This window comes from Engystomops pustulosus, chromosome 4 (assembly GCF_040894005.1).
Source record: "Engystomops pustulosus chromosome 4, aEngPut4.maternal, whole genome shotgun sequence".
Classification (NCBI taxonomy): domain Eukaryota; kingdom Metazoa; phylum Chordata; class Amphibia; order Anura; family Leptodactylidae; genus Engystomops; species Engystomops pustulosus.
In genome coordinates, this window is record NC_092414.1 from 90,617,095 (window position 1) to 90,642,357 (window position 25,263).

The following is a 25,263-nucleotide window of genomic DNA, read 5'->3' on the forward strand; positions in this document are numbered from 1 at the left end:
CTAAAAATCATAATTTTTGGAAGGTTTATAGCAGTTTTTTTTTACGGCGTTTATCGTGGGGGTTCAATAATGATTTACTTTTATTCTACGGGTTGTTACGGACGCGGTGATACTATATATGTGGGGTTTGTGTTATGATTTAGACTTTGTTTTTAGTTATATGTCTCTTTATATGTTTTGGGGGTTTTGGGCATTTTTAGTGATTTATTACTTTATTTTTTTATTGAATAACATTTTTTTTTTTACTTTTTCACTTTTATACCATGGTACATGAACAAGAAATCCTCTGATTGCTTGTTCATGATAATATTCTGCAATACTCATGTATTGCAGAGTATTATCAGTGTCAGCCTATACACTTGCATAGGCTGGCACTGTGCCAGTAAGATGACGTCACAGACGCCATCTTACTGGCAATTCTTGCAGGTAACTCTGGGGTCCAGATCGGACCCCAGAGTTACTATAGCAACGATCGGCGCACCCCGAAAACGGTTCGGGGGGGCCGATCGTGGGGGAAAGACCCCCCAGATGCTTGTTAGATGCCGCGGTCGCGCTGACCGCGGCATTTAACGGGTTAAGCACCCGCGATCGGAGACAACTCCGATCGCGGGTGTTACACTGGGGTGCCGGCTATCAGTCACAGCCGGCACCCCGTGTTTCCCGATGCCGGTTCGGCTCAGATCTTGAGCCAAACCGGCATCAGCTCAGCGTCCGATATATCGGACGCTGAGCGCTAAGTCACTGAGCTCAGCGTCCGATATATCGGACGCTGAGCGGGAAGAGGTTAATGGGGGGCCCTGCAGTGGACATTTCATTTATGGGGGCTCTGCTGCGGACATTTCTTTTATGGGGGGCTTTTCAGTGACCATTTCCTTAAAAGGAGGCAAGTACGGGCTCTGGTGATATCGTCAGGCAGAGTTTAGGCCTTGGGGCACAAAGTTGGTTTGGATGCTGGGGAACCCTAGTCGTGTGAACAGCCCTGGGCTACAAATTTCATTAATTACACTAAATACCTCCCTCCAATATCTATGAAGCTTTGGACATCTCCAAAACATGTGAAACCACCCGCTCTATCATGTGTGGACTTCATCATCTTTATATCCTTAAATCTTTATTTTAAATAGCTACTCTGGTGTCCTATGCAACCTATATAGAATAAAATATTGTGTAATTCTATGTCACCCATTCTTCAAAGCTTGGATTGGTTCAATACTTTCAATACTGTACTGGGGAATGACCTGTCTCAACAAGCTTTAACTGTGACAAATCATCTTGCAAACCTTGAAAATAATCTGACAACCTAGCTCTGCCCCTGGTCAGTATCCATAATGCTGTATGTCAGATAGTATTGATTGGAAATGATGAGTTAAAGTGACAACATATGAATGATAACATTAGTCAACTGATGTTTTATATACAGACGATACTTACCCTTATGTAGTTGGCATTTATATAGGTACTCAACGCATCTTTTGGATTCTTTGGTTTTAAGTACACTCTGCTCACTGGATCTAATAGAAAAAGGGACATTGGATTGATAATGAAGATATAAAGTAGCTCATACATATATATATAATTACATGTAGATAGTATGGTTGAATAAAATCATATCTCCATCAAGTTCAACAATGAAGGTAAACAATAATACCATGTGTTAGTTGCAGTCCTCCATCAGAAGTGTATAAACACTAGCAGTGCCGGCGCTATGGGTAGGCAAAGTGGGCAATTGCCCAGAGCCCCCTGAGAGGGGAGAATCTCTTCTTTCAAATGAATCTTGAATTTTGTTTCTAGGTGCCATGGATCCAGAGATATTCAAGTTAAGGCTGGATTCACACGACTGGTGCCCGCCGTACCGTAGCACGGCGGGCACACAGCAGCGCGCGGGGAGAGGAGGAGGGGTAGAGCGCTGCTCACCCCCGCTCCTCTCCATAGGGATACATGGCGCACGGCGCTGTATGCCGTGAAAAAATAGGACATGTCCTATTTTTTCCCGGGGTACAGCTCCCGTAGGGCGCCGTGCGCCCATTGGCGTCTATGGGGGACGTATATCGGCCGTATATACGTCGGCCGTATATACGTCCCCCTTGCGGTAGTGAGAATGCATCCTTAAAGTGAGAATATCAGGTGCCATTTTCATATATATAAAAATCACTCCTGATGGCAGTTTGACAGTTAATATCTCTGTTTTCCTGACACTTAGAAACACACAGAGGAGGCTCTCTTCTTTCATAAGATACAGCCCCCTGAAATGTATCCCCCTCCAGATTCTTAGCCATCAGGCTGCAGGGAGAATTTGCTGCACACAGGAGCTGCTGCTCCTCCCAGATGCCAAATGCATCGCTGGGTTGTCTGCTTTCAAAATTATATAGGTTTTATGGCGCCTTTACTTTTTATTCTGTTTTATTGCTATATTTTGCAGGTTGTGACTGTCTTAAAATTTCTAGCTTAAAAGAAGATATCTAGTTATTACAGTCTTAGTGATATTAATTGGATTTATTTATGTGAAGAGATCAATATAGGACATTTGTAAACTCTACACATGTCCATCTATTACATTTAAGAGATGTGAAGGTAAATATTTTCTGTTTGGAGCACATTTTTTGCCATCAAAGTAAAATTGTAAGTATTTTTAAAAAAATGTTTCTGTTTAAATCAATACTGCATGAAGGCGGCTCTGTCTATAAACTCTTTAATGCAATTTCGAAAATGGGGCAATTGTCTGCTTGCAGAAAATATATAGTTTGTTGGGTTTACTTTAATTCTTTTTTCTGTAATTTCAATTTTATTTTTAAACGTCAAAATTATAAAAATTGCTCTGGTCAATAATGTGACAAAATATCCAGAAATGCTGGGCAGTGAAAGGGTTAATACCCCTTGGCTGAATTCCCCTGTCTATACAAGTATTGGTCTACTTATCTATCTCTAATGTGACCATTTATATATCTCACTTTTTCTCTATTTATTAATCAATCTTCTATTTCTCTTCTACTGTATTTATCTCTCATATCTATCTACTGTATACATCATCTACTTTATAGTTCTGCATCTAAAAATCTCTATCATCTTTCATATTTATTTTCGCTGCAAGGCTGTAGTACTAACAACAGAGCCGCTGTGCTGCCCTTCAATCTCCCTATCATCTATCTCCTATAAAATTCTACCATATTACATATTTGTTTTACCATACTAAAGGGAGCCTCTTACTGACTGTGACTGGTCATAAAATAGTTTTATTTTGGGGCCCCACTTTTAGTTTTGCCCAGGGCCCCACTTTGTCTAGAACCGGCCCTGAACACTAGGTATATAATTTTATATGGTGGTGAGCACCTTGCTAGTTCTCTTATCTCATCCAAGGGGATTCTTTCATTACCACCTTGAATTTGAACTGATTCCATTCTCTCTCTCCAGCTCCCAGCATTCCTGAATAAATAAACTATTTTTAGATGAGTAGAGTCAAGCTGTCAGCTACAGCCCAGGATCATCCATTTGACAGTAGAGAACCTAGTTAGCATATTGGGTACTAGAACTATGCTAAATCGGCTCTCTACTGGTTTGTCTGAAATGGCTGGTTTTGGGCAGACTATCTGTCTCCACCCATCTGATGGTGGATATCAGGAAATATTGACATTGATTACTCAGGTATAGTTTTGGGTTGGAGAAAAATGTCCAATTACTGTATGCTGGTAGGTTTGTGAAGAACAGTGAAGAAGATCCATTTACAGGTTCACATATCCGATAGCAAAAGAAAAAGATAATGCTGAGCTGCAGAATCATAATCTTCTTATTAAAACTTATTCTACTAGGATCTCACTAAACAAGACATGGTGATGCCTGGAGGACTATGGGGAAGATAATATAATGGGGGTTTTCTAAGGGTGAAAGAGTTGGGGCCAGAGTTAGGGACAAACTTTAATTTAGCCAACTTATGTTTCTCTCACACTATCGAAAATTGGGAGGGATGTCTGACTACAGGTTATGAGTGGTTTTGAAGCTCGGGTTCACTAATCTAAATGGGGGAAAGCTGCAATAATATACTATTACACATCCATGTTTTTGCAAATACTAGACCTAAGTGAAAACCAGTTACCAGGGTGCTAGACGTTGATGACTTTTTCACAGTTTAAGATGCCCTCATCTTATGGCACAGTCTACTATGTAAACCTGAATATATGATTTCTGAGAGGGTAAAGAATGTGTTTGACACTATATACCCCTCCACACATATATATATATATGTATGTCAAAACTAATAAGGTTCTGTGGTGAAATCTCCACCCACTAAAACATGGCCTAGATCTTTTATCTACACCAGCTACTGTTATATGTAATAGTAAATGAGATGAGCTTCATGGAGGAGCTGAGGCCCCTCCCCGGTCACCTTTTATGAAAGTGAGCAGAGGTAAGAAGGTAAGAGTTCTCCTTAGACATTGCCAATTAAGGCCACTCTATAGGCGGGTGGAGGCTTAATGTCATAGATGCTCCAAGAGGGATTTCTGGGAAGTATGCAAATACAGTTTCCAAGGTGTTAAATGGAAAACAATGCTTCCTTATGCTACCTTGTAAGGCAGCCCCCTTCAGTCTAAAAACACAGCCACACCAGTTCCCTACACTGTACTGAGGAGACCCAACCAGGTCGTAACAATGCTGTCTACAGTTGGGAGTCTGTTCATTCTGGAATAGATATACTGGTTTGGCTTAATCCCACACCATATTTTTAGACTTTTTGTATGTCATACTTGGAGTTAAGGGGGCTGCCTTTCAAGGTAGCAAAAGGAGGCATTGTTTTCCATTTAGCATCTTGGAAAGCGTATTTGCATACTTCCCCGAAAGTGAGCAGAGAAGTTGCATGTTGGCTTACTTAGTTTGATAAATTACATAAACTGTAGAATGTATGTAATTTATCATTTTTCCTGCATTACCTACTACAGTATTCTACTACAGTAAAATCTTTTCTTGTCTTTAAAACGGGTTTTATTAAAGAAGTATCCCCATCTCATACTGGGTGTCTCATAGATGCAGATCCCAACTCAAGACCCATGTTCTGGAGGTAAGCGTAGGTCCTAGAAGAGTGACATCTGTTATATGCTTACTGCATAATATGTGGAGATGCTATAAATTCTAAATACCTAAAAGCTTATTCACATCACTAGTGTGCTGTTTAGTTCAAAAGTTACTTTTTAATGGATGAATTCACATGCCTGTTTTTAAAGCCCTGAAATTCATAGAAGTAGCTAGCGAACAGCAAACCATTGCGATTATTTCCTCCATGCCGAGGCCTCTTGATCTATCCGTTGGTGCAGGAGGGGCAGGGACGCAGGAACGCCAGCATATGATACATTTTCCTCTGTGTGTCTGTTGTAAAGACTAGAGCATATCCTGAACTGAACTGTTTTCACTGATCACTTTTCACTATAGTTTATGAGGATCAATGTAAAATGCATGCCAAAGGGTTACAAACTGGCCAGGAAAACTGGAATGAAAATGTCAGCTTTCCGTGGCCGATAATCGGCTTGGTCGTGTGAATATAACATCAGATGTCTTTATTTTCTGTATTCTTTTAACACGACTTTTCATAGTACTAAGAAAGATGGGACATTTTCCAGTTACTGATAATTTAATCTGTGAAATTGTGACCTCTGCTGGACACGACAAGCAATCTCAACAAAACTGCTTATTCTGCCTGTGGAACAAAGTTATCTATGAGCTTCCCTGTGTATTATCATACACAACATAAATATGAAATAGTTTTTGGCATAACACCACATTTAGGACCAAATTTTATTTTTCATTCCACGGCCAATTCATAATGATATCATCTTTGAGAGAATGGCCTGTTAAGAGTAAAATCTGCATTAAATTTGCAAGTTTTTAATGCAGATTTGTGTTGTAGCGTGTTATTTGTTGTGAATTTGCATGTTTTTTCTGCAAGCGTTTTTTAATCTGTTTTGAATTGATGCCCATAGACTTCAATGTAGAAAAAAATGTGTGCAAAAACGTGAGGATGCACAAGGAAAGTGACATGATCATTATCTACTTTCTGCAGTAAGCAACAATTGCCATGCAACTTTTTCCAAATCACATTCTCTTTAATAATATTGTGTTATGCTGTGGAATTTCCTCAATGAAATCTGCCCCTTAGTCCGCAACATGGGCAGATAGCATTAGAAGGTCATGTATAGTACAGTATATTGTCAGATCTCAGTGTTCTATACACTTAGGTAGTCTTACGTAGTTTTCTCTTTTTTTCTCTTATATTTGCAACTTTTTTTTAGGATATTTGCACCAAAATCTGTGCCTTTTCCATTCACCTACCAAAGTTAGAAGTGAAAGAATTTTTCAGTTTTACTTGTACCTGTTATATCGCTAAAATCCAGATGTGGACCTATAAAAAAGCCCCATTTTTGTCAGAAATTGCAGGTAAATGGTGCAATTGTGGCACAAATAAACTAAAGAGACCATACCACTGAAGAAGAAAGTACTGCTACTCCAGTAGCAGACAGGAAGAACTGCAATGCAGTGTGAGGAGACCTCTGTTTCACTTGGAATTTTACAATCCATGGCTTATAAATAAATTTCTCCAAGTTGTTCTGTTGCACACGACTGTTATGCAAATTTTATTTTACATTTTTACGGCCAATTCAGAAATGATATTATCTTTATGGGTAAAATCTGCATTAAATATGCAAGTTTTTAATGCAGATTTGTGTTGTAGTGTGTTTTTTGTTGTGGATTTGCATATGTTTTTTCTACAAGCCTTTTTTGATTTGATGCCCATAGACTTCTATGTAGAAAAACATGTGTGCAAAAACGTGAGGATGCACAAGAAAAGTGACATGATCATTATATTTTGCTGTTTGGCTTTCTATGTAGTTGAGAGGGGTGAGGAGTGTACACCCCTCCACTCTCCTGAACCCGGCCACATGCTTGCCTGGGTTACGGCCAGGGTGACATGTTCATGTGCATTTGGCCTTACTAAATTTATATATCTGTATAACAGGTGTGGTTACAAAGTTCTTTATGGGGGTAATACCTAAAACTGTCTGCAGTTTGCTTGTGATGAAATCTCTTTAAACAAAGCTAAACTTTAAAAGAAATATTCTCCATCTAAATGACTTACTTGGCAATATAGTTTTGTAGCGGTTTTTGGTTCCATGACTTGGAATGTCAATTTCTTTGGGATCCATGAAATTCATTGGTATTTCCTGATAAAGACACACAACAATGGCATGAAATAAGTACCACTTACACTATGCTGTGAACACTTCAAATTATCATTGATGTAGCTTCTCAGTTATTGTTAGGTTTCAAAGGTTTGGAAATGTCTAGACGAGCTTTCGGGAGTATTGTTCACTGCTGAAAATACTGTTTTCATTGTTATAATGTCCAAACCTAAACTACCTTCCCAGAAAAATCTATAATTAACTTTATCAATCTCATACCTTGAGAAAATTGATGACATTCCACATTTTCAAGCATGAAAATGCCTTTAATGATAAGGTGAAACGTTGCAATTTTATGGTGGAATAAAGTCACCATTTTTCTAATACGGAGTGCTGCTTCATCGTGTGACTACGCTACATTCTGGTTCCTGTCTGAACCTCTTCGAAGACTTGCACCCGGTTTTTCCTTTATATACGGTGCTGCTTCACATCCATTGTTTTTCTAAATGTAAAGTGTGCATATTGTGTGAACTGAAAATGTATGTGCTCTATGTACATGTATGTTGTGTGTGCTGTACATATATATGTACATTATACATACACATTGCTCAATATATATACACTCACCGGCAACTTTATTAGGTACACCTGTCCAACTGCTCGTTAACACTTAATTTCTAATCAGCCAATCACATGGCGGCAACTCAGTGCATTTAGGCATGTAGACATGGTCAAGACAATCTCCTGCAGTTCAAACCGAGCATCAGTATGGGGAAGAAAGGTGATTTGAGTGCCTTTGAACGTGGCATGGTTGTTGGTGCCAGAAGGGCTGGTCTGAGTATTTCAGAAACTGCTGATCTACTGGGATTTTCACGCACAACCATCTCTAGGGTTTACAGAGAATGATCCGAAAAAGAAAAAACATCCAGTGAGCGGCAGTTCTGTGGGCGGAAATGCCTTGTTGATGCCAGAGGTCAGAGGAGAATGGACAGACTGATTCGAGCTGATAGAAAGGCAACAGTGACTCAAATCGACACCCGTTACAACCAAGGTAGGCAGAAGAGCATCTGTGAACGCACAGTACATCGAACTTTGAGGCAGATGGGCTACAGCAGCAGAAGACCACACCGGGTGCCACTCCTTTCAGCTAAGAACAGGAAACTGAGGCTACAATTTGCACAAGCTCATCGAAATTGGACAATAGCAGATTGGAAAAACGTTGCCTGGTCTGATGAGTCTCGATTTCTGCTGCGACATTCGGATGGTAGGGTCAGAATTTGGCATCAACAACATGAAAGCATGGATCCATTCTGCCTTGTATCAACGGTTCAGGCTGGTGGTGGTGGTGTCATGGTGTGGGGAATATTTTCTTGACACTCTTTGGGCCCCTTGGTACCAATTGAGCATCGTTGCAACGCCACAGCCTACCTGAGTATTGTTACTGACCATGTCCATCCCTTTATGATCACATTGTACCCAACATCTGATGGCTACTTTCAGCAGGATAATGCGCCATGTCATAAAGCTGGAATCATCTCAGACTGGTTTCTTGAACATGACAATGAGTTCACTGTACTCAAATGGCCTCCACAGTCACAAGATCTCAATCCAATAGAGCATCTTTGGGATGTGGTGGAACAGGAGATTCGCATCATGGATGTGCAGCCGACAAATCTGCGGCAACTGTGTGATGCCATCATGTCAATATGGACCAAAATCTCTGAGGAATGCTTCCAGCACCTTGTTGAATCTATGCCATGAAGAATTGAGGCAGTTCTGAAGGCAAAAGGGGGTCCAACCCGTTACTAGCATGGTGTACCTAATAAAGTGGCCGGTGAGTGTATATTATTTCATCCTTGGTATTCAGCTTTTTCCAAAAATATAACAGAAAAATAGGCAACTATGGAGTTCAATAAGGAGAAACTAAAATTTCACACTATTGTGGTAAAACAATGTATTCTATCAATAAAACATTTAATAAACAAACAATCTTTAACAAGTTGAAAAGGATAACTTTAGAGATACTCCAATGTAACATGTCAGACCTCCATCATAGTTACACATACCATGAATTCTGTATGAAGCAAATGGGAGCTTTGAACAACATCATGGAGCTGCTGTCTGCTCAGAACACGGCTGGCTGTTTGGAGGTATTCTATAGCTACTTTCTCTCTTGGTGTTGGAGCCACATTGAAAGGTTCTACCATTCCTAAGCCACTCATATCCAGTGTAAGTGACACATTAGAACCTCTCCTGCAAAAAAAGATGAAAACTTTATTAACAAAATGGAGAATAAAAAATGTCTAAAATAAATCTGCAATATCCATTTCTATTAAAAATGTATTTTAAACCTGTCACACAAAGAATACGGAATCACATCTAACATGTTCATATTGGTAGTGGCCAGCAAGCATGAATTTTATATTCACTTTTTAAATGGACCAGGTTCATGTTAGTCGCAGTTCTGTCTAGTTACCCAATAATAACTTGGTGATTATAGAGGATCTACGGTTTGAATCTGCACTGATCACCTGAGGTCCCTTGTATCCTCGGATGAGACAAGTACTCACTCCTTTCATTTCTATTGGGCTGTATTTGGTTATCTCTGGCAGCCCCATAAAGTGTAGACTGAACAGCAGTGCACATGCTCAAGCTACCAGCACTTCAGTTGTTAAAAACTATTGGGGCTCATACATTAAGGGTCCCGTGGACAGCACTTTCGTCGGACATCCCAACGATTTCCGTTTTGCACGGCTGGGACAGGGATTTAAAAGGGATTTTTGGCGCACAGCATCAGATTCAGGCGGAATTGCACTGGCTTTCATGCGTCACAAATCGGGGGGGGGGGGGGGGTCGTCGGACGATCCGACGGATTCGGACAAACCGCGGGATTTAACTTCAAAATTGTGTCTCAAGCCAAGCACTTACATGCAGCGGGAAGAAGAAGGTGAACTCCGGCGGACATGATTGGGGAAGTGACACATGCAGGATATCGGACGCACGATCTTTATGAATTGCGGCAGAGTTCATCCTCGTTGAACAGTCCGGATCGGGGATCGGTAAAAGTAAATGTTCCCCATTGTCTTCAGATTTTATTTGAAAATATCAAAACTATCCATAAAGCATGTACGGCACAGGTAACATCATATCACCAATGCATATGAATGCAACCACACTCTGAGTCACGGCCATGACTAAGAGCGTGGTTGTGCTTGAAATGCATTAATGATATACTGTGAGCTGTAACCTTTACTTACATAAATTAGAAACAATTACATTCAGTGTAGATTGATATTCATGTAAGTGATATTCATTCAGCTATATGCAGCACTGTAGACATTGGCACTCTATGCAATTGTCTTTATAAAACAATGTCGTTTTTAGGTTTGGAATGTGAGATAAGGGAGTAACTTCCTCTTATGATGTCACTCTTTCGTCCATCAGCACTCTGATGCCTGGATGGTGATGAGTACCAAGTGCCAATGCCCGGATAGGAGGAAGACATTAGTTAAATATTAGTACTGCTAACTCCCTGCTAATGCATAGTTTAATGAAGAATGACTGTATCCCTAGACATTCTGTATATGAATTTACCATATGGAAAAGTATCACAAATTTGGATACATTATAAGCAATTCACTACTACCATGGGGCAGATTTACTTACCCGGTCCATTCGCAATCCAGCGGCGCGTTCTCTGCGGTGGATTCGAGTCCGGCGACATCCACCAGGTGTCGCTGCTGCACTGAAGACCATCGGAATGCACTGAAGTTCACCGTCCTATCGTGAGGCGCAAATAGGAAATATTCGGGTAACACGTCGAGAAAACGCGAATCGGGCCCTTAGTAAATGACCCCCATGTATATTACAGTATCTACTTCTGTAATATAATGGTCCCCGGGAGGTCTTTTTTTTTATCATATTTCTAAGTTGCAGCATGAATGAAAAATTATCTTTTATTGTTTTGTATGATGCTCTCAGGCAGTCACTCTCCTGCAGTCAAGTAACCCCGCCTTCTACAGTCAGTTTGCTCTGCCCATTCCATGCTTCTGGTGTCCCAGTATTGCCTTCTTATTGCACTTCTACAACTATCTGGAGATCTTGCACATCCACAGTGAGCCTATGATCTAAGTGCTGGCATTTTACACTACACTGTGCATGCATTGCTTTGCATGACATGCTAGGAGTTGTAGAAGATTTTCAGATAGTCAGAGAATGACAATTAGCAATTAGCAGGGAGAGCTGGGACGTCATATACATGAAGTAAGCAGAGCAAACTGACTGTAAGAGGCTAGGTTGGCTGACTGAAGGAGGCGGGATTGTATGACTGCAAGAGGCGGGGTTACCTGAAGGCCTGACTGCATCATACAAAAAAAAATAATAAAAAAGATTTTTCATCATGCGACAACCTAGCAATATGGTGAAAAGACCTCCAGGGACTGTACATTTTACAGAAGAACGTACTGCTAATGGGCTTGGGGGTTAGTGTGGTGACAGGCTCCCTTTAATATGAGTAATTCTCATAATGCCCTTGTAATCTATTGTAGACTGTAAGCTGTTGTCTGCAGACAAATGCAAAAGAGATACCAGTACAATTAAAAAGTTGCAGATGAAGGGGGCGTGTCCGGATGCAGACCAGGACGGACGTCTGAGACAGGAGCTCCGTCCACCCGGGCTTTTTTTCTGCTTAAAAAGCACTCACAGCGGCCCTGAACCGCCGCCACATGGGGAACCGCCGCCGTGGCAAGGCACAGGGAGCCTCGCCGGACCGCTCCGGCACTCCTGCTCCCCGCACACTGGACGAATATGTGGTCCGGGAGACACGCGCCGGACCCAAGATGGCGCCGAGCGCAGAGGCCCCGCTACACGCGGACACAGAGGATCCGCCTCTACCTGTCACAGCGGCCCTGCACCCCGGGGATCAGACGGAGGAGCGGGGAGCAGCCAGAGACAGCAAAGGGCAGTGGGAGAACGGCCCTCCTAAGGTACACCCTCCGGCCCAGAGCTCTTTATCCCTATCTGAGGGGGGTCATACAGGGGAGCTGCCCCTGCTCATTGACCTAGCCACACCAGCAGGAGCTACATGCCTGCAGCCAAGCCCTAGTCACCAGGCCTTATCATCTGACCCTACTGCAGCTTCCCCTCTTCCACAGAGGCCACAATACTACCATACGCAGAGTCCCTCTAATAGGGCATTGGAAGATATGGATTATGCTAATACACCCCCTGCCTTAAGACCCCAACTGGGTCCCGGAGACTGGTCTCCAGAATCGCATCAATCTTCACTATCAGGTCCACAGCGACATCCGCCTGCAGATTGGTGGTCTCATGTGCATCAGTTACCCACTAAACAGGATTTTCAGGCGCTGATACTTGAAGTTAAGGACACATGCAGGTCGGCTATAGCTGAAATGCGACAAGACCTAACAGCAATAGCTAACAGGGTGGATCAACTAGAAGATGACCATGCTTCCTCTAGAAGAGTAGTGAACACTCTCCACTCCCGCCTCTTAGAGCAATCAGAGAAAATTCAAGATCTACAGTCGCATGTGGAAGACCTTGATATTCGAGGTCGCAGAAACAACATCAGAGTCCGGGGAGTTCCGGAAGCACAGAATGTCGAAAATGTCCCAGAGGTTCTCAATCTCCTGTTTTCATCCCTGCTGGGAAGGAACCCAGAGGATCCTATCAAAATGGATAGAGCACACCGAGCACTTAAGCCAAAGCCAGTTTCTGGACGCCCCAGAGACATTATTTGTTGCATTACAGATTTCCTTCTGAAAGAGGAGATTATGGCTAAAGCACGAAACAGGCCACATATTGATTTTAAGGGTGCGCAGATTCAGTTATTCCAAGACCTCTCGTGGGTCACTTTGCAGCGGAGGAGAACACTACGCCCCCTACTGGAGACACTGCGGAAAGCTGATATATCCTATAGATGGGGATTTCCTTTTAGCCTGACGGCCCGTAAGGATGGCAGAACAGCCATATTACGCTCTCCAGCCGATTTGACTGACTTTTGCACTACCTTGGACCTGCAGATTCCAGTGATCCCAGAATGGAGATTACCCTCACCGGACCCGCCATTATCACCGACCTGGCAACGTAACACTAATAGAAAACAGCGCAGAAGATCCCCGGAGTCGTCTGGATCCCCCTCGACCTCCACACGCTCACGCACTGCACCGAAAGGTCCAAAAAGTTAAAGGAAGAGGGGTTGCACGGCACTGAAGCAACTCCAGTGACTTGGGGTTTCTTCTTTCTTTGTTTTTTCAGGCGGTGGCTCCCTGTCACCTACGGTATCCTTTTCAAGTTTAAGATGCTAGCCCGTGGTGGTCGGTACTGTTTAGGAGTTGAGTCGAGGTTTTGATGTCCGACACGTTTCCCATAATTGGGTTTGTTTGCCTCCTTCTGTGTTGGCCCCGCATTCGGGATCATAACACGAATGGATGCATCACCCATACCTTGGACCTTTTGGGGGACTTTTATGTTCCTACAAGATGCCCAAGGCTTAAAACCACTTCTGTTTTTGTTAAGTTTGAGATTTGTATTGTAAATCTTTTTTTGAATGTTCTTAAGGTTGACGTCACTATAAGCGTTCATAAGTGTTGTATGATACCATCTGAGCAGGGGAATCAACCTGGCACTCTTCGCATCATGTCATGTTCATATATAAGACTTGCACTTAGCTATGTTTTACATCATAATTAATGGTGAAGATTATTACTTTAAATGTTAAGGGGCTGAACTCTAATACTAAACGTCAGTTGCTGCTGCAGGAGCTGAAGCGACTTAAACCAGATATAGCATTTTTGCAAGAAACTCATTTTACGGCATCTGGTTCGTTCAGATTTGCCAGGAGGGGTTACCCTCAGAGCTTTCAGGCCAATGCAGCAACAAAGACACTGGGAGTGGCTATACTAATAGCCCGCTCCTGTCCTTTTCAAGTACTAGATACCTATACAGATCCTGAGGGGAGGTTCATTATTCTGAAGGGGACCCTTGGGGGACGCCAGCTGGTCTTATGTAATGTATACTCTCCGAATTCTGGGCAGCTGGGATTTTTATCAAATCTCCTGTCCCGCTTAGATCAATATCGACCAACACCACTATTATTAGGAGGAGACTTTAATGTTATATTTTCTGAGATCCGGGACCGTATGTCCGTACAGGGTGTCCCTCCATCGCAACAACAGTGTAGACTCTCATCGGGCTTCAGGAAATTGATACGTAGACACGATCTCTTCGACCTATGGCGGGTAGATAATCCCACTGCCCGGGGATATTCATACTATTCACCCCCACATAAGACACATACACGTATAGATTTTTTTTTGGGAGATATCTCGATACTTCGCAGTTTACGCCTTGCCGATATAGGCCTAATATCTTGGTCAGATCATGCACCGGTTACGGCTGAACTGGCGTTCCTCAATCCCCCTCCTCGACCTCTCCACTGGAGACTCAATGAGACCCTCCTTTCCCACAATGTTACCAAAGAAGCCTTACGCACTTCCTTACTACAATACTTTGCCGATAACTCCCCATCAGCCCCTTCATTGCCTATCTTATGGGAAGCACATAAAGTAGTTTACTGTGGATATGCTATATCCCAGGGCGCCTATAAAAAGAAAGCGGTAGAGGCGGTGCGACAACAATGTGTACGGGAGCTTAGGACATTGGAAAACAAGTTGGTTGCCCGCCCATCGCTCACGACTTTGCAAAAAGTCTTAGCCACCCGGGCCCAATTAAGAGAGATAGATCTAGTGGGGGCAGAAAAGCTGCTACGATACTCCCGCCAGCGTTTCTATGAATATGGTAACAGGGCCCATACCCTACTAGCCCGCCAACTCCAAGATAGGGCAGTGGCAACCAACCCGCATAGCCTCAGGGATAATACAGGTACTGCCCACTATAAACCTGAGAAGATAGCACAAATATTTGAAACTTATTATCACGATCTGTATAATCTTCCTACCCGTCCCTCCTCAGGTTCCCAGGCCCGAAAGGAGTCATTGGAGCAATACCTTAGTGAATGTAACTTCCCCAAATTGTCCTCTACCGCTCTAGGATTACTGAACCAAGAGATTACAGAGGAGGAAATACGGGAAGTAATTAAGGCCCTTCCAAATGGAAAATCACCGGGTCCTGACGGCTTGCCATATGCCTATTTTAAAACGTATACGGACATTCTGACCCCTTATATGATCAAACTATTTAATGCTTTTATGACAGGCACTCCAATCCCTGAGGCTATGTTGCGATCTTTTATTACGGTAATCCCGAAACCAGGAAAAGATCCCCTAGATTGTACCAGCTATCGCCCTATATCCTTATTGAACTCCGATCTGAAGATCTTTACTAAAATATTGGCGAACAGACTGGGGGAATGGCTCCCACACCTTATACACAAAGATCAGGTAGGATTTGTGCGTTTCAGGCAGGCGGGGGATAATACACGGCGAATAGCTGATTTACTTGAGGTTATTAGAAAAACAGACGAGAGCGCTCTCCTTTTAAGTTTAGACGCTGAAAAGGCGTTCGATCGCCTGGACTGGGGGTTTATGATGGCAACTCTACGACACTTTGGTATGAAGGGGCCGTTCTTACAGGCTCTACAGGGGCTTTACTCCATTCCTAGTGCAGCAATACGTCTTCCCCATGCTAACTCCTTGTTTTTTGCAATCCGTAACGGAACTAGGCAGGGATGCCCACTTTCCCCCCTGCTATACGCATTGAGTATAGAGCCGTTGGCAGCATACATTCGCTCATCAGTTGATGTGACCGGGATACGAGTGAGGGATAAGCAATTTAAGATCTCCCTTTTCGCTGATGATGTACTTTTGACACTTACAAACCCTATAATAAGTCTCCCAAATCTTCACAAATTATTGGATAAATACAGCCTCTTCTCGGGATATAAGATCAATAATAAGAAAACGGAAGCCCTTCCCATAAATATTTCCTCAGGGGAGCTAAACACCCTTAAGAGCTCTTTTAAATATGCATGGCAGACAGAGTCATTGAAGTACTTGGGGGTCAGGATAACTTGCACATATAAGACCCTATATGTAGCAAACTTTCCACCAATGATTAAGGAAATTCAGGACCTTCTAACTAAGTGGCAGCCTCTACATATTTCCTTCTTGGGTCGTATAGCGGCCGTGAAGATGTCTATTTTGCCAAAATTGCTATATTTGTTTGAGGCTCTTCCGGTGGCGGTCCCGATGGCAGTCCTGGGTAGACTGCAATCAATGTGTTTGGGGTTTGTATGGGGAGGTAGGAGTCACAGGATATCCAAAGCGGTGTTAACGGCAGGAACTACTAGTGGAGGATTAGCCCTCCCTGATATTAAGCTTTACTACCTGGCGACTCATCTCCGACATATCACCTCATGGTCCACAATGCAGGCATATAATAGATGGACAGAGCTGGAGAAACTTTGGCTAGCCCCGCTACATCCGGCCACGCTAATTTGGGGTCCACCTCCTGTCAGCACAGTATCCTCTTTGTTAGGTCCCATGCAATTTACCCGAGATATCTGGTTTAGATGTAGGGTACGTTTCCAATTAGCTCATCTGCAATCCTTACTTACCCCAATTCTTTTTACATCACACCTCCCAGATAGTCTCACTAGTAGCTATAGACCCTGGGTTCAGGCAGGTACATTTCAAATTCGAACTTTATTAAACCCCCTTACACGTAAGATACTCACTCTTGGGGAGTTGGTGGATAAATATCCATGCCTGGCGGGGGCGGACTTTACTTACCATCAGATCAAACATTTTATTTCATCTCTGCTGGGAGCGGAAACCCCACCCAGACCCAAACCCTTTGAGTTGATATGTTCAGAAGGTCCTTCTACCAAGGGCTTGATCTCCAGTCTGTATTCCCTTCTCAATGAACGTACTAATGTATCACACCCATATATGAGTAAGTGGGAATCGTGGTTGGGTAAACAACTCGCCCCTGAACAATGGCAGAGAGTCTGGGCACGGTCACGCCAATCGTCTATCTGCACCCTGTATAAAGAGAACCAACTCAAAATCCTACTAAATTGGTATCGTACTCCCCAGCTCCTACACAAATTCTATCCATCTGTTCCTAATAAATGTTGGAGATGTGGAGGACCTGATGCTACATTGTTCCATATTTTCTGGAGTTGCCCTGCCCTGCTACATTTTTGGCTGGAGGTTAGGTCCCTTGTTGGGGGGATCCTTAATGTGCAAGTCCCACTGGACCCCGAAATTTATATACTGAATCTATATCCTAGTTCTCTCAGGGGTCCGAGTGCCAGGTTGTTCCTACACATAATAACAGCAGCGAAGTGCTTGATTTCTCTGAATTGGAGACGCCCTACTTCTCCATCCTTACTGGATTTGTATGCACGTCTTAGGGACCTCCGATCAATGGAATATATTACGGCTGTACTTCGTCATACCACAGATAAGTTTGAGAAGACCTGGACTCAATGGGACGTATATAACGCTAGATTGATTTCCTAAACGTTAGGAGTGATTATATTATTTAAGATGTTATCACATTTACGCTGTGCCATAAGGAATGCTTTATTTATGTGACGGTTGTTACTTTGTTCCCATTCTTTTTTCTTTATTTGTTCCTCTTATTGTTTATTGACATTTTGCAAATGTAAGAGTTAATAGTATTTTTAATACTTTTGTATGCCTCTTGCGAATAAGCATATATATGATTGTTCTTTTCTTTATGAAAAAATACAAAAATAAAGAGTTGATTAAAAAAAAAAAAAAGTTGCAGATAATGCAATTTACTAATACTTTTTGTAAACATTTTAAAAAAGAAAATGGATTAGTGGACATATGGCAACAACATACAGAAAGACGTAACAGTGGTTCTGTGAGCAAAGCTTTAACAAGGAATAGCAATAAAAGTTGGTTGAATATTGGTACACTATGCCAATGTTTTAACTCCTTACTAACTGTCATGGGTGTCCCTGCAATCCATGCCACGGATCACAGGCACACTCGTGCCCCTCTACGTGGCATCGTTGCCCCGTCTCCCAGCCCGCACTCACCTCTCCCCGCTCCGTAGGGCGCGTGCGCGCAAGCACTTAAAGGTTTAAAGGGCCGCTGATTCCCATAAAGACCGGCGGCTCCCTTCACTCCTCGCTGGATCTTTGAGTTTCATGCTATTGAGAAAGCTTCCCTCCTGCGTTCCTGCTCTGCTCTTCCATTGTGACCTCAGACTTGACCCTGACTCTGCATCTCTGTAGCCTGCCCTGACAACCTGCCTGTACCTGACCACAAGCCTGGACTCCAATTCTGTACCGCTACCTTGGCTGCCACCATGGGCTAGTCGCACCTGTGGAAAGACCTGGTGGCACCCCGCCACAGCAAGTCCATCCCGCTTTGCGGTAGGCTCTGATGAAGACCAGGTGTTACTTAGACTCCGGTTCCAGGTGTCGGCTAGTACCATCTCCCGCGGTGGTCCATGACCCCGAACCCAGACACTAACATTACCCTGTAGTTATAAATGGGTGTGTTTAATGTGTTGTACATTTCTTTTTTGACACAGGAATCCTCTACTGTTCTTTCTGAGTTGTTTGCTCCATATTTATTATGTGTCAGCACAAACACATTATTTTTCCGAGACACACACCATTTTTTTGTTGTTTCTCAATTTGAGTGCAACTTTTGAATCTTCACACACCTCCTGCAATTATAGTTTTGCTACATAATGGACCAACAAAATGCAATTCTATCATCTTCTGTTTCCCTTGCCTTGCCTTGTGCACCATAGTTATGAAGTGTTGGCACTTCAATATTGGTCCTTCCAACACTTGTACCTTCTTTATTTTTGGTCGCTCAATTTAAGCGCAGCTTGGTAATTCTGAAAGAAACAGAGGAGTTAAAAGCTGGTCTAGTAAGTTCTATTTCTTCTTCAGGAACGTGGAGACAGTTCTGCACCTTTTCAGTTGTGCGCGAATACTAACTCCTTGTGCCACAATCTAATATACAAATTTAAATGACTGCAAAATGTGTGCACCAAAAACAAGGACCCTGTGCCACAATTGATGAATCCCATCCTATGTATTTGATCACCATTCACAGTATACAATGGCAAGGACCCTCATATTGTGTACATATCTATAGCTGCTTACTATACAATCATTATATTGTATCAGATTTTTTGATCAAATTATATTGTATTATATTATTTGATCAAATCATCTCAGAGGTATGTGAAAATTCTAATGGAATCCATTAAAGTATTTACAGAAATATCTCAAAGTTCATGAAAAACACATCCTACTGATAACATACAGTATGAAGTCCATTTCTAGTTGCAAAAATTCACATACATCAGTATGATCTACACATCCTGTAAAGTCCTAAACTGACAGATCTTAACTACACCCATTGCATAGGAAACCTATGCTAACAGTCCACCCAGTTTATGATGAAAATACATTAGCTATGGATGCTGATATCATCCAGTTACTGGATGAAGGGCCCCCATTCAATAATATTTATATGCCTTTTGTGTTACATCTATGACTGTGTTCCTAAATTCAGCAGGTCATACTGAGCTGAGGAAACTCTCTTGACAAGTATTTCTAGACTAAGCTTCAAGCAATCAGTATCTAGGGAGGACAGGAATTGCTTTGTATCCTGTGGCGGAAAGCAGCTGACATAAGAGCAATTTCAGCTTTCCCTCTTTTAATCACACTTTCTTATGTATTGCCAACTAGTTCCTGTTTCTACCCTATGCAATGCTTTATGACACTGTTAGGGAAAGGACTGTATAACATGAGATGCTTATTCAACTCCATCCTTTCATGCAGATTAATCCATTGATCAAACCAAAATTTATCTCTGTCATCATCGACCTTGCAGTGATCCAATTTCTCTTGTTTCTTTGTGACATTGTTAACACATCATGTTCATCCTATGAAATTATTCAGCTTTTATACTTTAGAACCTATTTAATAAATGTAATGTTAATGATTTATTGAATAAATGTGAAAATTGAAAGGGTCACTTGAGCTTGATTTTGTTTACTGATATAGACAGTGAGGGTCAGCTCACATCTCGGTTAATCATTTTTTTTCATTCAGACACATTTACTAAGGTCCTTGCGCCACTCAGCACATTCTTTCATGTGCAAACTGCTTGCACATGTATTTAAGAAGTGTCCGAGCCACATATGTGCCACACGCGACCACTATACTTCACGCAACACATATTTCTGCATTGAAAGGGGCGTTCTGGGGCATAGTTAGACCATGTACCATATTTAACATGCAAAGTCAAAAAGAAGTGTTTTGCAAAAAAAGTCGGTGCACTCTGTTGGGACAGTGCAGGGAGTGTTCATGAACAGGTGCCACAAATCATGAATCTGCCTCCATCTGCACACTAAACAGGCAAACTGCACATAGTAAAGACTGCACTGTTTTTAGTAAATGCACTCCATTGTGTTCTGAACTTGATTTATGAAAACTTCACAGAGATGAAGTGGCTTGTTCAGTCATATGTAGTCGTATCTTTCAACCATCCCGTATCTAGGGGGACAGTCCCGAGTTGTAAGCCCTGTCCTGAGGTATGGCCCGGGACATTAACTCCCAGTCCTTTGGTTGCCGATAGAGTTGGATGAATTGCTATGCGATACAAAGAGCAATCAGCTCTCTATATTACTGCTGGGCCTCTGCCTGGAAGGCGCTGCTGTAGTACAGACGCGGTGGAGGAAGAGGCAGGAGAGCAGCGAGGGAACGAGAAAAGGTGAGTACAGTTTTGTAAAGAAAGAGGGCACAATAAGAGGTGGAAGTAGAAAAGGTGGACCATAAAAAGGAGTGGAGCAGAGAGTTGGGGGCAAAATAAGAGGGGGAAGCAGAAGTGGGGAACATAAAAAGAAGTGGAGAAGAAAGGTGGGGGCATAAACAGAAGTGGAACAGAGAGGTGTGTATAGTGTGGATCCTGTGGATAGATTGTTTAGTGGGAAAGAAGGTTTAAACAAATGTATTCAGAGAATGGATTTTCTGAATGCAGAAATTACTGCAATAACATCTGCAGCCTATAAACACAATATTTGTGGTAAAAGCTGAAATAGATGCAAACTGTGCCAAGTTGTATATCAATAAAAAATCTGGAATGCATCAATAATCAGAAAAATTAACTAATTTGATATCTGAAGGACCACATCCCTGGCTGAGAGATTGAGTGCGCTTCCTGTATTTTGAATGCCTACATCCCCATCCCAGTGGTCTTTAATGACTAGGGATCACAGGAACACGCTGCAACTTCTATCTATACTGTAAATAGAGTTGTGACTATCAGTTTTATCAGTTTTTTTTTGTGGCACTCTTTTCTATTTCACTTATTGTCGTACAAATGTCTCCACGTTGACAATGGGGCAAGTGCATACGTGAAAGTGGCCTCAACAAGACAATTGACTTCAACTTTCAGCACAGCATTGTGGCAGCATTTGCTGCTGAATGTTGTTATAGGCCATAAAAATTTACAGCCAAGTCATAAAAGAATTTGCATTGTGTTCAAAAATACACGTAAATATAATATGGAAAAAGTGCATTGTGTTTAAAAATATTGCATTGTTAGAAAGGTTTCCTAGGTTCTAGACAGAAAACAATTCAGCAGCAAACACACAAATATGCCTGGAACCTAAAAGCTACAAAGACGTGGACTTCTGCCAAGAGGGAATGTCCTGATATCAAGATGATGTGAACCTGTCTACAAATGAACTGGAAACACCTGCAATTAGCTGTTTGTACACTTCCAGTTCACATAATACCTCTATACATATGAAGTCTTCTTCAGATATTAGATACTGGTATGGTTGACGAAGAAAAGAACTTTTGTATGTATCCTCATGAAACTGGAGGCATAGTTAAAAAGAACCTGTCAACGCATTCAACCCATCCACCTGTTCAAGAGATATGGTCCTAATATATTGTACATGTTCTTGTATGAGTCCTGTATGAAAATAAAAGATTACCACCACTTTTCACTTTTGAGGGTCTTATCTTCTAAAAGGGTGGATGGATTAAGAAAATACAACTCCAAACTGATCAGGGGCACAGCAATATATCCCCAAACAGACCTTTTGCCTCGGAACAAATGCCAGCCCAGTGTGCAAGTAACAAGTCGAAAATTGGTTTAGAGGTTCCAGTACCGAGAGTAATAACTTAATTCCTATGTGAATCCCCCTTTAAAAAAAAAACAGAACAATGCCCATATTGTGTTCCTTGCCCTTTTCCTTCCAGAATTATGGCATTTTCTGTTCTGAAGCTCCTTGTCAAAAATCTTTCTCAGCAGCAGTGCAGTCTCTCAAGTCCATAACAAACATGAACGGCACTGCTCAATCTTGTTTATCATTAGGCATTTCCTTTGTTGTCAACAACACTGCAAACTATTGCAAATATCCACTTCAATTTCACATTTCACCCTCTAAGTGGTATCAAAGCAAAGAATCTTCTTGCAAAAACATTCAAAGGAGTACTATCATTCCTTTCTTTCCTTTTTAAATGTTTTTGCAGTCTAAACTCTTCCTGTATCTGCTATGAAGAACCCACTGTTCTCATGATGCCTTTTCTTATCTCATGTAATTTAGTATTAAAGCCAATGAGTTTCCTACAAGTAAATCCACTGAACACTGCATAGTGGACATACAGGATGTATATAGTGACTTCAACACATGGAGTAGCATGGAAAATGTTAAAAATAGTAGAAACAAGCAGTTAAAATATTTTTATATATAAAAGCTTATAAAAAATATTAGAAACAAGAAGTGAAATAGTTACATGAAGTTCATAGTCTGTACTGTGTGAGCAATAAGGGTTAATAACTTTGTTGTGCAGAGAGTGTCCCAAGAGTGGTGGGAGAGGGGCTGCAGAAGAGTGTATGAAACAGCATGAGGTGCAGAAAAAGACTGGGATGGAGGGACTTGTAGGGGATAGGAGGAACTTCCTTCCTCACTGTTCTGTGTAGGAGACTTCTGCATCCACATATATGAACATAGTGAGCTCTCAGCTAAACACAGAGAGCGTTGTCACATGACCTCCCCCTCCTCCCTCCAGAGTGAGCATGGAACAGTAGCCTATTCTCTCAGTGAGTCCATAGAGTTGTTTACAAGACAGTTTGACAGGCCTTGTTAATACAGCCAGGGGAAGCAGCTACTTCAGAAATAGGATAAACTGAGTAATAGTAAAGAAACCTCTGGATAAAGTTAATCAAAATAATAGTTATTCTACATCCCAAGAGCTATTGATTGTAAAAAAAAAAAATAGATCAGAGTTCTCACAGCTTCCCCCAAACTCCTCAGTGTAGAGTTTAAACAAGAGTGCATGTGCCACTCTGCAATCTCCACGCTGTGTATAAATCACGGCATGTAATGCTACTATTCTTGAAAATGGTTCCAGACAATATTTTTACTTTTGAATCTATAACCCAAGCACATATGAAAAGCAACATACACCTCTAAATCAATCATTGTGCAAGGATTATTATTCACATACCTTTCAAATGTTCTTAGTGTTTAAGGGTTTGGGTTAGAGAATATAACAATCCAATTTATAAAAAAAATGTTTTACTTTGCATTATCACACATGTGAAATCTTTACATATCACTTTAAAAAAAAAAAAAAGCAATAATAAAAATCAAGACTACATTCAACCGTATATATCATCTGTAGAAGTCTACAGGCCACACTGCTCTGGGTGCACAGGACTGAGGACATTCCTTCACAAACTCTATGGGAAAGATTCATGGTGGGCTGTAATATTTGCTTTATTGTATAGCTACCGTATTTTTCGGCCTATAAGGCCAGTGCGCCTTATATATGAACTTATACAGAAATGTACTACAGACAAGATGTACTGTACATTTACCAGTGTTTAATAGCTCCATCCCCAGAAATTTCCTGCACCTTCCCACACAGTATACAGGGTCCCTAGCTCCTGAAGTGTCCTGGCACCACAACTAACATTGTGCCCATCCTGCCCTCCCCTAGCAAGGAGAGACCGGAGCTGCTATAGTGCCGACCACGAGGCAATCATCATCAGTAAACAATCCCCCATACCTGGCAGCCCTGTAACAGGGGAAAGAGAAGCAGCCACAGGGAACCCCACAGGAATAACACCCTGGCTGAGGACGGAAGGAGAAGGGGCAGAGGGAGACCGCTTAACCCCTGCTGCATCACCCTGCTTAACCCCCAGCAGCCCATACCTCTAAGATCAGAGCTCTCTGACACGCTGAAGATAAGTTTCCCGGGAAGTGTAGCTGGCTTGAACTGTGCACAGGTCTGCCACCTGCTGGTCATTTTTAGGTACTGCATTTGATCCTGCGCCTTATACTCCAGTACGCCTTATATATGAACCTAGATGTCTTAGCAGGCATTTATTAGAGGTGCGCCTTATAGGCCGAAAAATATTCTTCCCTTAAAGGCACCACTTGATAGCACACTAATAGTACGGTCCATGCACAGCTTACTTGGGGTCAGCATACACAGTATAGTGATGCATAAACCTTATTAGGCTTCACTCAACCTTATAAAAGATGCAAAGTTGAGTACTCAATACTATTTCTTTTATTTATAGATTTTAGACATATATTTCTTATATCTGAAGTTACAGTTCCATCTTTTCCTTTCTCAGAAAGCTGTCTATTAAATCCCATTTTTTTCTTATCACAAGCTGTCTTCCATGTATTAATTTGCTTAAGCAGCAGTCAGAAAAGCTCCTTTAAAGCATAGCCAAAAAGGAAGAGTGGAAGGAGGGTGGAGCCAGACATGTACAATCAGCAGGGGACAGAGCAGGGTTTCCTGTCACCTTGGGAACTACATTGATTGGTAATGCTATTTCCTGTGTGTATAATACACAACCAGTGGCAACTAAAGTAACAGGACAAAGTGCACGATAAGCAGCTTAGAAGCAACATACACGCTGTACTTTTGTTTCAAATCACAGAGAGCTAATTATGTGCAAACAAGCATCATGATACACAGCAGTCAGTTCAGGCAAAATTTCACTCACGTTTATTAGGTCTATGTGACCTAAGATTCTGCATACAGACGTTCCTCTTAAAAAATGATAAATTCTTTGTTCCATCTTTT

General features: G+C 41.9%; 1 protein-coding gene across 2 annotated transcripts in view; it reads right to left on the reverse strand.

The window, feature by feature from the left end:
* The window catches only part of PTPRR (protein tyrosine phosphatase receptor type R), a 144,372-nt gene that overhangs the window by 19,871 nt on the left and 99,238 nt on the right, over nt 1-25,263 (reverse strand). For both annotated transcript variants that reach the window (XR_011854903.1, XM_072146714.1), the window contains exons 7-9: nt 9,227-9,413; nt 7,118-7,202; nt 1,432-1,511 (exon numbers count right to left, since the gene is read on the reverse strand). Coding sequence is in view for 1 of the 2 variants with exons in the window: in XM_072146714.1 (XP_072002815.1) it covers nt 1,432-1,511; nt 7,118-7,202; nt 9,227-9,413 (352 nt within the window). In the remaining variant the exon portion in view is untranslated. The remainder of the gene's footprint in view (nt 1-1,431; nt 1,512-7,117; nt 7,203-9,226; nt 9,414-25,263) is intronic.